This window comes from Antrostomus carolinensis, unplaced genomic scaffold (genome assembly GCF_000700745.2).
Source record: "Antrostomus carolinensis isolate BGI_N321 unplaced genomic scaffold, ASM70074v2 scaffold20596, whole genome shotgun sequence".
In the NCBI taxonomy this organism is placed as follows: domain Eukaryota; kingdom Metazoa; phylum Chordata; class Aves; order Caprimulgiformes; family Caprimulgidae; genus Antrostomus; species Antrostomus carolinensis.
In genome coordinates this window covers 1,654-14,197 of record NW_010320034.1, presented here as the reverse complement: position 1 = coordinate 14,197, position 12,544 = coordinate 1,654, and the positions used below count along the sequence as shown (strand labels likewise).

At 37.7% G+C, this 12,544-nt stretch overlaps 1 protein-coding gene across 1 annotated transcript in view; it reads left to right on the top strand.

Moving 5' to 3' along the window:
* LOC104526121 (adenomatous polyposis coli protein-like) overlaps window positions 1-9,715 on the top strand; it is a gene marked incomplete at its 3' end in the record, with an annotated part of 30,934 nt that extends 21,219 nt beyond the window's left edge. The window contains exons 4-6 of the mRNA XM_010169491.1: window positions 3,092-3,200; window positions 4,847-4,960; window positions 9,632-9,715. Of these exons, the coding sequence (XP_010167793.1) occupies window positions 3,092-3,200; window positions 4,847-4,960; window positions 9,632-9,715 (307 nt within the window). The remainder of the gene's footprint in view (window positions 1-3,091; window positions 3,201-4,846; window positions 4,961-9,631) is intronic.
* Between the last annotated feature and the right edge of the window lie 2,829 nt (window positions 9,716-12,544).

Genomic DNA, 12,544 nt, shown 5'->3' with positions numbered 1-12,544 from the left:
TTATTTTCAAGGAAATTGAAGTGCAGCCTGCTGTAGTTTTACGAACCTTTCAGGCTTTGTGCTCAGAGACCTTAATGACATTGTTAAAACCTGAATTCTTATGGAACCCTGATACCAAACTAGTAAACCCAAATAAGGCATTACCCAGGAGCAAAAATGATGCTATTAAATTAAAGGAGTTGCCCTCAGGTCATGCATTATGTTGTTTATGGAGCACTAATGGTTCCTAAGTTCTTTTCTTGCTTCTAGCATCCGTTGTGCATGTCAAAACAGATTGAATGACACAGTGTCTCACAAACTGAACACCCTACATTTTACAAGAGGAACTTCATCATATGTTCACTTAGCTGAAAGCAATCCCTTCAGTTTCTGCTACCAGCTCTTTGGCATACAGAGGCAGAGTTAGTCAGTCCTTCCACATTTGCAAATCCTTATATGGTAAAAATACTTTTTGCAAGGATTGTATTAACTATACATTTGCAAATTTGATTTCTCAAGGTGAACACAACCAGTGCATGGGTACCCAGGCTGGTAAACAGGGAAGCCATGCAGGATGGTTGTGTGCAGAGAGATCCAGCATCCAGGATACATGTTAAGAGGATGGCAGGCCAAAAAAAATTACTTTCCTCACAGGCTTTTCCTAAGTGCCATCTATTAGCTTTTCAACTTCAGTCTGTCTAAAGGATTTATGGAATTTCTGCCAGCCCCATCCTTGTGGCTGAAGAATTACTGTCCTGCACTAGTGTGATGATTGTTTGTTGCTTCTTTCCACTGATTGTGATTGTAAACCTGTCTAATGTAAAAGCTGCCCAGTAAATGACTTAATGCCTGGTCTTGGCGTTCTTAAAACAGTTCTGTTTCAACATAACTGTTAAACTAAATCTGGAAATTTATGTAATTCTGTTATTGTTTAAAACCATTCAGCACTCTTAGATGTGTGTAGTTTTTCAGTCTCTTGCAGTTGAAGTGAGGGATCCTGTCGATTTTAATTTTCTATTTGAACACTGGTCAGATCACTTGCATTGGATATGGAGTATAAATGTTGAGTCATCAAACTAGTTTGAAACATTTTTAAAGCAGGAACTAAGTTGAACAGATCTTGTAAAATACGTATGTTTAGTTTCTTTCTTCTACATGAAGTTCTGTCATGTGGAAGTTTGATTATCTTCATCTCAAGTCAAAACTGGTGTGCATTATCTAAAGTAGTCAAGGGAAATGTGTATTTTTGTTGTATGCTGGTTTTGTTTCTTAATGACTTGCAGTAATTATCCATAATGTAGAAGCTGAACATGAGCTGGCAACGTGCGCTTGCAGCCCAGAAGGCCAATAACCGTACCCGGGGCTGCATCAAGAGAGGCGGGGCCAGCAGGTTGAGGGAGGTGATTCTCCCCCTCTACTCCACTCCCGTAAGGCCCCTCCTGGAGTACTGTGTCCAGTTCTGGAGCCCCCAAGAGAGACATGGAGCAGTTAGAACGAGTCCAGAGGAGGCCACGAGGATGATCTGAGGGCTGGAGCACCTCTCCTATGAGGACAGGCTGAAAGAGTTGGGGCTGTTCAGCCTGGAGAAGAAAAGGCTCTGGGGAGACTTTATAGCAGCTTTCCAGTACCTGAAGGGGCTACAGGAAACCTGGGGAGGGACTTTTTACAAGGTCAGTTAATGACAGAACAAGGGGACATGGCTTTAAGCTGAAAGAGGGAAGGTTTAGATTAGATATTAGGAAGAAATTCTTCACTGTGAGGGCGGTCAGACCCTGGAACAGGTTGCCCAGAGAAGCTGTGGATGCCCCCTCCCTGGAAGTGTTCAAGGCCAGACTGGATGAGGCTTTGAGCAGTCTGGTCTAGTGGAAGGTGTCCCTGCTGATGGCAGGGGGGTTGGAACTAGATGATCTTTAAGGTCCCTTCCAACCCAAACCATTCTATGATTCTGTGATTCTATGATTCTGTAATGTGTTTGTGTGCTTTATAAAGGTTAATATAGCTCTTGCTCAGAAAAACCACAACCTGAGTTTGGAGAGAGGGATGCAGAAGCTAAAGGGTGGGAAATAATAGTACGTAAACTTGTATGCAGCTTTCTGTCTTCTGGCTACATGTCAATTTTAGCATTTATGTTAATGTTAATGAGCAATATTAAAATGTCAGAAAGAAGAAGAGTGCTCACAGAAAGCATTTATAAGAAACTAATAAACTTGTATTTAAAAAAGCAAACAAAAAAAGAATGACTTTTCTGTATACCCCTACTACCCAGATCTTACCTGAAAATTTTAGCACAAATTTTGAAAAGTGTTGTAACAACGAATGCCGTATAACTATATTCATAAAATTTATAACTTCATGTAGTTCATGAAGGATTGATTAAAATAGTATGCAAAATTTCTAATAGTTTTTTCTTGGTGATCTGTATATATTAATAATCTTGTCTTTCCTCATGTACTTCTTAATTATGCAGTATGGTTATGATACCCATTTAAAATGTTCTAAACAGCTGCACATGTATCCTGTCTATAATATTTGATGGAAAACACTTTTTTAATGTATTTTTAATACTCCTAGAAATAGCCCGATTTTGTGGTTTTTATCCATAGTTTTGGTGTGGTAATAAAGTTAGTAAGGAGACCCTGCAAAGGTGGATGAGATGGTTTAATTCGGTAATGTGATTCGGGGATGTATATGTTCCTGTAGCATCCAGGCCTTTTCTTAAATTAGTTTGATGCATTGTACAAAGCATATTGTCTAAAAGAAGAGGGATACAGGTGAGCACATTACTAATAGCCATATGTTGCTTTCACAAAATGCCTCTTAGCTTTTTATTTCAGAGCGGTTTTGTAGAGAAATGTAGAGAAAATTTTCCTCTTTTATAGATGTTACCTGATACACAAGGAGCTAGTGACTTCCTTAGCACAAAGGAGTGGATAAGTTGTTTAGCTGGGGCCAGAGAACTGCACTCACCTTCTCAAATACCTTCTTAGTGCCCTCTTCAAACCTTGTTTCTCATTTAACCTTTTTTCTGGGGATCAATGTCTATTTCTGTAGCTACAGATGTAATGAGATCTTAATATAATAGTGAGACATTTCCCAATTTGGTTTTTAATAGATCTCTTTTGCTTGCGGAACTTGAGAAGGAAGAGAAAGAAAAGGACTGGTATTACGCCCAGCTTCAAAACCTGACAAAACGGATTGATAGTCTCCCCCTTACTGAAAATGTAAGTACCTTCAGTATACTCGGTCGTGTAGCTGGTGCTATGGTCTCTGCTTAGATGCTGTGTATATTTTCTGAATTTGATTATATTTTCTACAAACATTTTAATTTAAAACACTTTTTATTCACTATGTAAAGCTAACTTAGCCTAAATAATGCATTTTTTTCATACATGATTTTACACATTAAAATTCATACCTCTCAGTATAACTGTCAGTTATAAAGAGGAGCACTGAAAGTCATTATGACAAGTGATTTACATGTCAGTACACTCCTTCTTTAACTCTACGCCCCAAAGCTCTTTTCTCTATCTGTTCTGTTATTTAGTGGATTCTTTCAGTTTTGAGAGCAGTATTACCCTAAGAGATAATTTACACAGGAGCTTTTAATTCATAACAGCAAGTAAAATAATGCTGTAGCCTATGCAGGTATTGTTGCTTCAGGCTTTTACCTTGGCATGTCCAAAGTATTTATAGTCAAGTCACCATTATCTGGTATAATGAAGATGTCTGATATCCCAGATAGTACAGGTTTTCCTGTTGTCAGATATCAGTCAGTAGCTTGTACATATTTGCAGTGCATTCCTTCACGCATACAGTGTTGGGAAGACTGGTTGCCCACCTTTACCATGTACCTGTCATACCTGATCAGGAATCAGTCAGCCTCCTGGAAATGGAAACAGATAATAGAAACACTTCTGTGACTGGGGTGAAGTAGCTGGACTGCAGCAAATCTAACAGAGTCATGGCTGAGCTTATCAGGGCAGTAGAAGCAAGGGGAGAAGATCCTAAAAGGATCTTGATGAAGGGCAACCCATTCCCAAAGGCACTATCAGCTGTGTCTGCGTCACTCTTTGTAGGTTTTAAGATTGTCTCCCCAGTTTCATAGGTAGGGAATTAAACTCTTCTTGTGATTAGAATGTTTTACGTAACATCTACACTAAATATCTTTTGTCATACTTTTTATCTTTATAAATCCTTTATAATTTCTACTTAGTCCAGCCACAACAGAATGGCAGATCCCATTCTTAGTAGCATTTTGCATATTTGTACATGATTGTTGCTTTTTGACTCTCTGAATTGACCTTGGTGAAGTCTTCTGAGTGGACTGCTCTTGGAGACTCATTTGTTTGCCAGCAGAGTAATTGTCCAAAACAAGTGAAGTGTTTTTTTCCTGCCTTGAAAATTCTATCAGTTGGAATGTCTTCCCTTAAGCTGTGTTGTTTTTCATTAATTGAACACTTGTGCTTTTTTCCCAGGATAGTTAAAAATAGGGTAGATAGCAACGGTATGAATACCATCACGACATGCAGTAGTTTGATACCTCTGAATATTTTTTAAAATACTGATTCAGATGGTGCACATAGCAATTTTGTTGGTACGCTGACATAGGTTAGTAGCCAGTTGTTCCAGGCTTATAATGAATGATATTGTCTCAGTGTTTATCTATTATATTCAGTCATTTGACAAAAGTTGCAGGTAGTCTGTTGGTTAAACAACATTATGTGTTCTTATTTTTAATAATGCAGTCATATTTTAAGGATCTGTTATTATGTTTTGTTTATTAAGTTTGTCCTGCTTCTGTTGAGAGAAATGCATAGTTTGCAGAAAGTTTATTTACTAAAATGTCTTCTCTGTACTTCAATTGCAGTTCTCCTTGCAAACAGATATGACCAGAAGGCAGTTGGAGTATGAGGCAAGGCAAATCAGAGCTGCAATGGAAGAACAACTGGGTACTTGTCAGGACATGGAGAAACGAGCACAGGTATACTTTGTCTTTCATTATTAGATGGAATGGAAAAAAGTTTTCCTGTATTTTTATTAAATTACTGTATTTGTATCTTTAATCTGTGTGTGAAACACAGTGATACCTTAGAGCATCGAGTTAACTTTTCAAATACAAAAGTAGGAATCAGAACATAGGAAATAACTACTCTTCTCTGCCTGTTTGAAAGAAGACTTGTGAGTAGGCAGTAGACAATTTATTCAAAAGAAAAAAAAAAATTGTATTATTTGCTTATAATTTATTGCCATTTTAACTTCAAAGAAACATGTATTTGCAACTGCTTTATTTTGTATCTATCATGCTGGATTTTTTCATGCTTTTAGGTTTAGAAAAAAATCCAGCTACTATTCTTAAGTTTGCTTAACCTGAAACGATATATAAAAAAATACTATTTGAAAACAAAGTATTCAAGTAAAATGTAATTCACATATATACCTGGAAGTTGTTTGTTCTCACCAAGAGTTGTTTTGCATTTGAGATGAGAACATGTACAGATATATATGCTAATCAAGTTACACACATTTGGAAGTAGAACTCAGAATGTAATTGTGTGGAACCTGTAAATGGAATAATCAGTTGCTTGCTGGTTATGAAAACTGTTCCCTCACAGTAGTATAGCCAAAATTTGAATTATTTATTACCATTTATTTCCAGAGACATTAAATAACTAGCTTGGTAAGATAATCTATTTTTTTATGGTGAATGTTACAAAAATAAGTCCTTTCAATAAAAATACTCTCTTTAGGCTCTATTTTTCTCGGTATGTTTACTCAACATAAAATTTTGCTACATAAGGAACATTTATAATTAATTTTGTTTGTAATTAGAAAAACTACTTTGAATTTTGAGATGAGTAATTTAGTAGAACTTTTCAGAAAATTCATACAGTTATGCGCATTTAGCAAAACAGATATCCTGCAGTTGTCGGGTATGTACATAAAGGCTGTGTAGGAGTTTGTTTATATAGATGTACTTAGACAGACCCAAGTTTAATCTGCCTGGGTAATAACTGGCTCTGATCTGGAAGCCGTATGCCTGCGTTATCAAGGTTTATCAGCAGTTGTGATGCCCTGCACAAATTCAGCTGTGCAACTTGTGTCAGCCAGTCCTGAGTGAAGGCAGAACAGACTCGGGATTGCCTGCACATGTCTTCTTAGCCCTGTTGCAGAAAAAAGTGTTAGAGCATTGACACTAGTATTTCTTCTCCCTGCTTGTTCTTCTTTAATTTTGTGGTGGGAAAAATGCTACCAAGAAGACGTTGAAATATTTTATGGTTTTCTGAATTAATATTTGCCCATGGGTTTGTCACAAGTGTTGTACTCTCTCTGTATATATGTATAACATCTATATACTTACAGAGATTACAGTGTATGTTTTGATTATATAAAGTAACAAATTCTGCATATGCCTCTCATTAATTCGACTGATAATTCCCCTTCACTTCATTTTAGCAAAGACAGGTGCCAAGACTGAGTAGAAGTTCATTGGTGTACTAATAAAAGCAAATTCTGGATTATTTCACTGTGATGTTTAAGTGTGCAAACTGCAACATTCATATTTGGCAGGTGTAGCGAACTTGCTATTTCTTCAACTTTCTGCTCTGTATTTTCCTTCCATCTGAACTGATTGTGACACATAATATCATGCAAAATGTAGATTGAATGAGAGAATGGTTCAGCTATATAAAGGCTGACATTGCAGATGTGTCTGTCTTAAGAGTCTCAAAGATTATTCTGTGAGAGAGCTGCTGTTGCCCAGGTAATTGATGCACTAGCTACTCTTGTGGACCTTAAAATAATGGCCTTCTCCCTCTTTCGTATGTCATGGTCGGGCTTTGTTTCCTGTAACCTCCTGTTTCTGAAGCAAAGTTAGTTCACAGCAACTCACTGTTGATGTTATATTTTATGAAGATTGTATACAAGTGCATGTCCAATAGTTACTCAGAAAGATGCATTAGAAGACTTAGCAGTTTATTTTAGCTTGTTTAATTATTTACACTAACTTGTACTATTCCCTGAAATTTATAATTTCACATGGTAGTTCTTACTTGAAAAAACAAAAAAGCATACTTATCCATGTTTTATTTTGACTGATCAGATGCTGTAGCCTATATAATTAGTAATAAGTAGAAACAGACTTAATTTCTGTAAAATATAAAAAATAAAAATTCCGATTCCAGGACTTAAATCATGGTCATAGAATTTTTTTATTCCTTCATGCCAGAACAAGAATGATCTCATCTTTTTAGGTTTAGAGTGCCTTAAAATCTCACAAGAAATTATCATTCTCCTAATAATTTATCCCAGAATTCTTGAAAGTTTGCTAAGGTGGCAGACCACTAAAGATAGAAGAAAATTTGGGTCCTGAGGTCTTGCACAGATAAAGATTTCAGCACTGTTATGTTCATACAGTGGTCTTGTTTGTAAGTATAGACCAATTCATTAATAATTTTGTCTATTATGTATCTTTATTTTAAATAAATAATAAATAAAATAAAACTTTGAAAAACAAAATAATATTCCTCATTTTTAGTTTACAGAAAGTGACTTCTGCCATTTTGATAGAATATGGAGAATTTTTGTTTGTTTGTTTGTTAGAAGTCTGGAGCAGTGAAATCCAAGTAATTTGTAACTTTAAATGTTAAGTTACTTTATCCAACAATTTTATGTTAATAAAGATGATGAGTAAATATAACAATGAATGGAAATATACTATGAACAGAGAGGAATAAAAAGTGATGGTTCCTGATGCTTGTTATGCTTGTTCGATTGTGTACCCGTTTTTGCATGTTTGCTGCTACACTGTACCCCTTTATGGCAAGAAATGCATTCTTTTTTCTGCTTGAAGAGTGTTTGATACAGAATATGCTCCTGGTTAATGGAACTCCTCAGTTTCCCTGTAATACAAATAATGAATTAGCAGAAAGAAGAATTAGCAGAAAGAATGTTTAAATCCCTGGACTAAAATTGGGAAGTGTGGATTAAATTCTTATCCCTTTTGAGGACTCCATCAGTGATACTGGACAAATCATGCAATGTTTACTTTTTTTCATAAGCACAAAAATGTTTCCCAATGTTTGGGTGTTTATATACAAATATTCAGATTCTCTTGATGCCCTTTACAGAATAAATTACTGCTTACACAGAAACAAACTCAATTTAGTCAAAATTCAAGTCATTTTTGAGGAGAATGAGAGACATAGTCTGTCAGTCATGCATCACAGCACCAATACAAAGTTATTTCCAGGGACATATTTTTTTTTATCTTTCTAATACTTAAGAGTTTCATGATCCAGGAGCAAATGGGGGATGAGTCATCTGTTTGCTTCACATGGTGCTGAAGCTTCTGTGTGTACAGCTTTCTAATTTTTATTGACATCTGATACTTTGCTTCACAAATTTATACTCTAACATCTATAGCTTTGCATCTCTACTAAATGTTGGCATGTGATGTTTTTCCCATAGCATGCTTACGATGCATGTTTCAGGAATTCATTCTATTTTGTGATTCCATTTTCTTCTGTATTTCTAAAACTTCTATATAACATTTTGTTCCTATTCCATGTGTATCTTTTGGCATTAGCACCTTTTAAAAGTTAATCTTATTTCCATTTTCGGATTACAAATGTATTTTAAAAGACTGGTTATAATGCTCATCCCTGTAGTGTCCACTAGATGCACAAAGCCTTTCTTTTTTTTAATATAGCATTGTAAATGTAAATCAGGTAAAAGAATCAGGATTTTTCTTTCACCTGTGTGTCCATCTTATTAAGCTATGCATCACACAAAAAAATAATGTTTAATCAGTTTGGTGTTCCGTTCACATCCTGATACTATTGGGCTAATTATTTTCTGCCCACTTTAAAAGTCAAATACAGGGATATATATCTTTATGCACTTACTGTTTCACAGAATCGTGATGCATCCTCTGCTTCACAGTAGAAGTTGTATGGAGTATATGTATCCCGTAACGTTTGGGTTTTTAACGTTCCCTTTACTAGCCACAGAATGGTTGCAGTGACAGATGAGTAGCAATATGACTGTGAAAGACTCTGATTCAGAGATGTCTATAAAATCCTAGGCAAACCAAAGCAGCAGTATGTAGTTTTCTTCGTACTTAGCCTGTTAAATTCTGAGATCTGCAGGAGCAGAAAATACTGAGAGGCTGTGCATAAGCAAAACTCCTAAATCATTATAGTAACTGAATAAAATAGAAGTAGTTCAGGATTTTATACCTTCAAGACACTCTGCAAATATAAATCTCTCAAATCTTGGTAAGACAAAGATGTTAGAGTTCTAACATCTGAGGTGAAAGACAAATAATTTGCTAAAGATCTGCACAAAATATCAGTTTCAGAAATGGAAATTGTGCAAGTTAACTGGAGCATTTTTTTATACCTGAGTGTGTACTGTGTGATGACCTGTTTTATCCAAATGGATATCAGTTTTGTAAAAACCCCAACTACTCACTGTTTTAAAAATTTGAAGTCATGTCTGGGTTTTATGATGAAGAGCACTTTAATTACCACATGAATGAAGTAGTTTTGTTTTGTGGTCAGCTGCATTTGCAAAGAACTCTTCATATCGTTATTTTCTACAGTAAGTAAAAGGAATTACTGAAAAATCAAACATGAAAATGCATTCATTTCAGGCGAGGGTGGCAAGAATTCAACAGATAGAGAAGGATATTCTTCGTATACGACAGCTCCTGCAGTCACAAGCAGCTGAAGCAGAGGTTAGTGAGCAATTACTTGCCTTGTTTTGATTATGTTATGTATCTGTTAAAAAAAATATATATATAAATAAAATGGTAGGCGGGATTCTTTCTATCAGCTCGTAATGTCACAGTTAATCACCTAGTCAATATACATAGACTGTTATTTGCTCTCTTACCAGTGAACTGAGGGTGGATTAGTCTTCATGCTACTACTGAACTTCAGTCATTAATGATATATTAGTGAAAAGTTTAACTTGAGATTTCTGTAAAAATGCCAAAGTGCAATGTATTATAAAGGCTGAGTCTTTGTTTTAGCCAGTCATTATAACAATCAGTTGCACCTGCCTTTCTACGTAGGAATCTCTGATAAGCACCTCATAGTTCAGTTACCTTTTGAGAGAGGTAAGATCTATAAAAGACTGAACACAGCTTCTGTCAGACTTCGTTATAGAAGTCTGGCTTATTTTTAGTGCTTAAGTATTGGATTCTATATTAAGAAATATAAAATAATGTTTACTGTAAATTACAAAGTCCATAGTAGTAATTGCTCTTAGCAAAAATTGCACTCATAGTGGAAATTCACTTACAAGGTCAACTCCATTTCTTTTACTGGTAAATTAAATATAAATTGTATATTAGACCTGAATATTTTATGGTTTGTCTTCACCCAAAATAAGTACTGTGAAAGCTTAGAGCAGCATTTGGATTACTAAAGGATGTATATTTTTCCATTTTGAAGAATAATGGTTTCATAATTCTTGGATTTGTAGGAAATATAAGTGAAGCAGACAGTAGTGTGTATAATCAAAGTTTCCTGGTCTTTTAACGTGTTAGCCAATCCATGTGTTTATACATGCTGATGAGAACCACCTGAGCCTCCTCTTCTCCATGTTGAACAGTCCCAGCTCTCTCAGCCTCTCTGCTTATGAGAGGTGCTTCAGTCCCTTAAGCACCACTGTGGCCCTGCACAGAACTTGCTGCAGTAAGTCCGTGTCTCTGTTGTACTGGGGAGGCCAGAACAGGACTCAGCACTCCAGATGCAGCCTCACCAGCTGAGTTAGAGAGAAAGGATCACCTCCCTCAACCTGATGGCAACACACTTGTTAATGCAGCCCAGGATATTGTTGGACTTATTGCCACAAGGGTCCATGGCTAGCATGTTCAACTTGTCCACCAGGACCTCCAGGTCCTGTTCTGCCATGCTGCTTTCCAGCTAGGCAGCACCCAGCATGTACTGGTGCCTGGGGCTGTTCCAGCCCAGGTGCAGAATGTTTTACTTGCCCTGGTTGAACTGCATGAGGTTCCCATCAACCCGTTTCTTCAGCCTGTCCAGGTCCCACTGAAAGGTGACTGAATTATTATTTAGTGTATCAGCTTCTCCTCCCAATTTTTTGTCATCTGCAAAATTGCTGAGGGTGCACTGTGTCCCAGCATCCAGGTCATTAATGAAGATGTTGAACAGTACTGGTCCCAGTATTGTCCCCTGGGGTACATCACTAATGACTTGCCTCCAACTGTTCTTTGTGCTACTGATCACAATCCTCTGGTGCCCAGCTGTTCCACCAGTTTTCAATCCACGTAACTGTCCACTTATCTAACCTATATCTTGTCAGCTTGTCCATGATGATGTTACAGAAGACAGTGTCTGAAGTCTTACTGAAGTTGATGTAAATAACATCAGCTGCTCTGCCTTCACCCACCCAGCTAGTTACCTCATTGTAGAAGGGTCAAGCCTGACTTCTCCTTTGTAAAACCCCGCTGACTGCTGTCAGTCACCTTCTTGTCTTTCATGTGTTTGGAAATGCTTTCCAGGAGGATTTCCTCCATCACCCTCAGTTGCAAGGGACTGAGGTGAGGCTGACTGCCCTGTAGTTTCCTTGATCTTCCTTTTTGGTGTTTGCCCTCCTCCAGTCTTACGGAACCTCTCCCTGCTGCCATGACCATTCAAGAATGGCCTTGTAGTGGTATCATCCATCTCCCTCATGCAGCCCATGAGGCCACTAGGACTCATGTATGTCCAATTTGTTTTAAACTTTTTCTAAACTGGTCCTCCCCATCAAGGGTGGGTCTTCCTGGCTCCAAACTTTCCTTTTGGTCTCAGGGACCTGGATGCCTGAAGGGTGGTTCTACTGGTAAAGACTAAGGCAAAGACGGCCTCAGAAGGCTTCAGAAGTGCTTTGTTCTTTTCTGTGTCCTGTGTCACCAGGTTCCCTTCTTCATTCAGCAGAAGGCTCACATTTGGCCTAGTCTTCTTTTTGCTATTTCTGTACTTACAGAGTTGTTTCTTGTTGCCCTTCATGTCCCTGTATGATTGCACGGCAGCTCTTTACTCCTGGGTCACCTGACCCCACTTCTGCTTCTTGTACTCTTCCTTTCAATCATAGAATCGTAGAACCATAGGGTGGAATGGGTTGGAATGATTAAAGATCATCTAGTCCCAGCCTCCCCTGCCATGAGCAAGGACACTTTCCCCTAGACCAGGTCGCTCAAAGCCTCATCCAGCCTGGCCTTAAACACTTCCAGGGAGGGGGCATCCACAGCTTCCCTGGGCAACCTGTGCCAGTGTCTTACCACCCTCACAGTGAAGAATTTCTTCCTAGTGCCTAATCTAAACCCACCCTCTTTCAATTCAAAGCCATTTCCCCTTGTTCTGTCATTAACTGCCCTTGTAAAAAGTCCCTCCCCAGGTTTCCTTTAGCCCCTTCAGGTACTGGAAGGCCGCTATAAGATCTCCCTGAAGCCTTTTCTTCTCCAGGCTGAACAGCCCCAACTCTCTCAGCTTGTTGAGTTAGCTAATGTCTAAGTTCTGTGAGAAGTTTCTTGCTCATCCATACAAGTTTCCTGCTG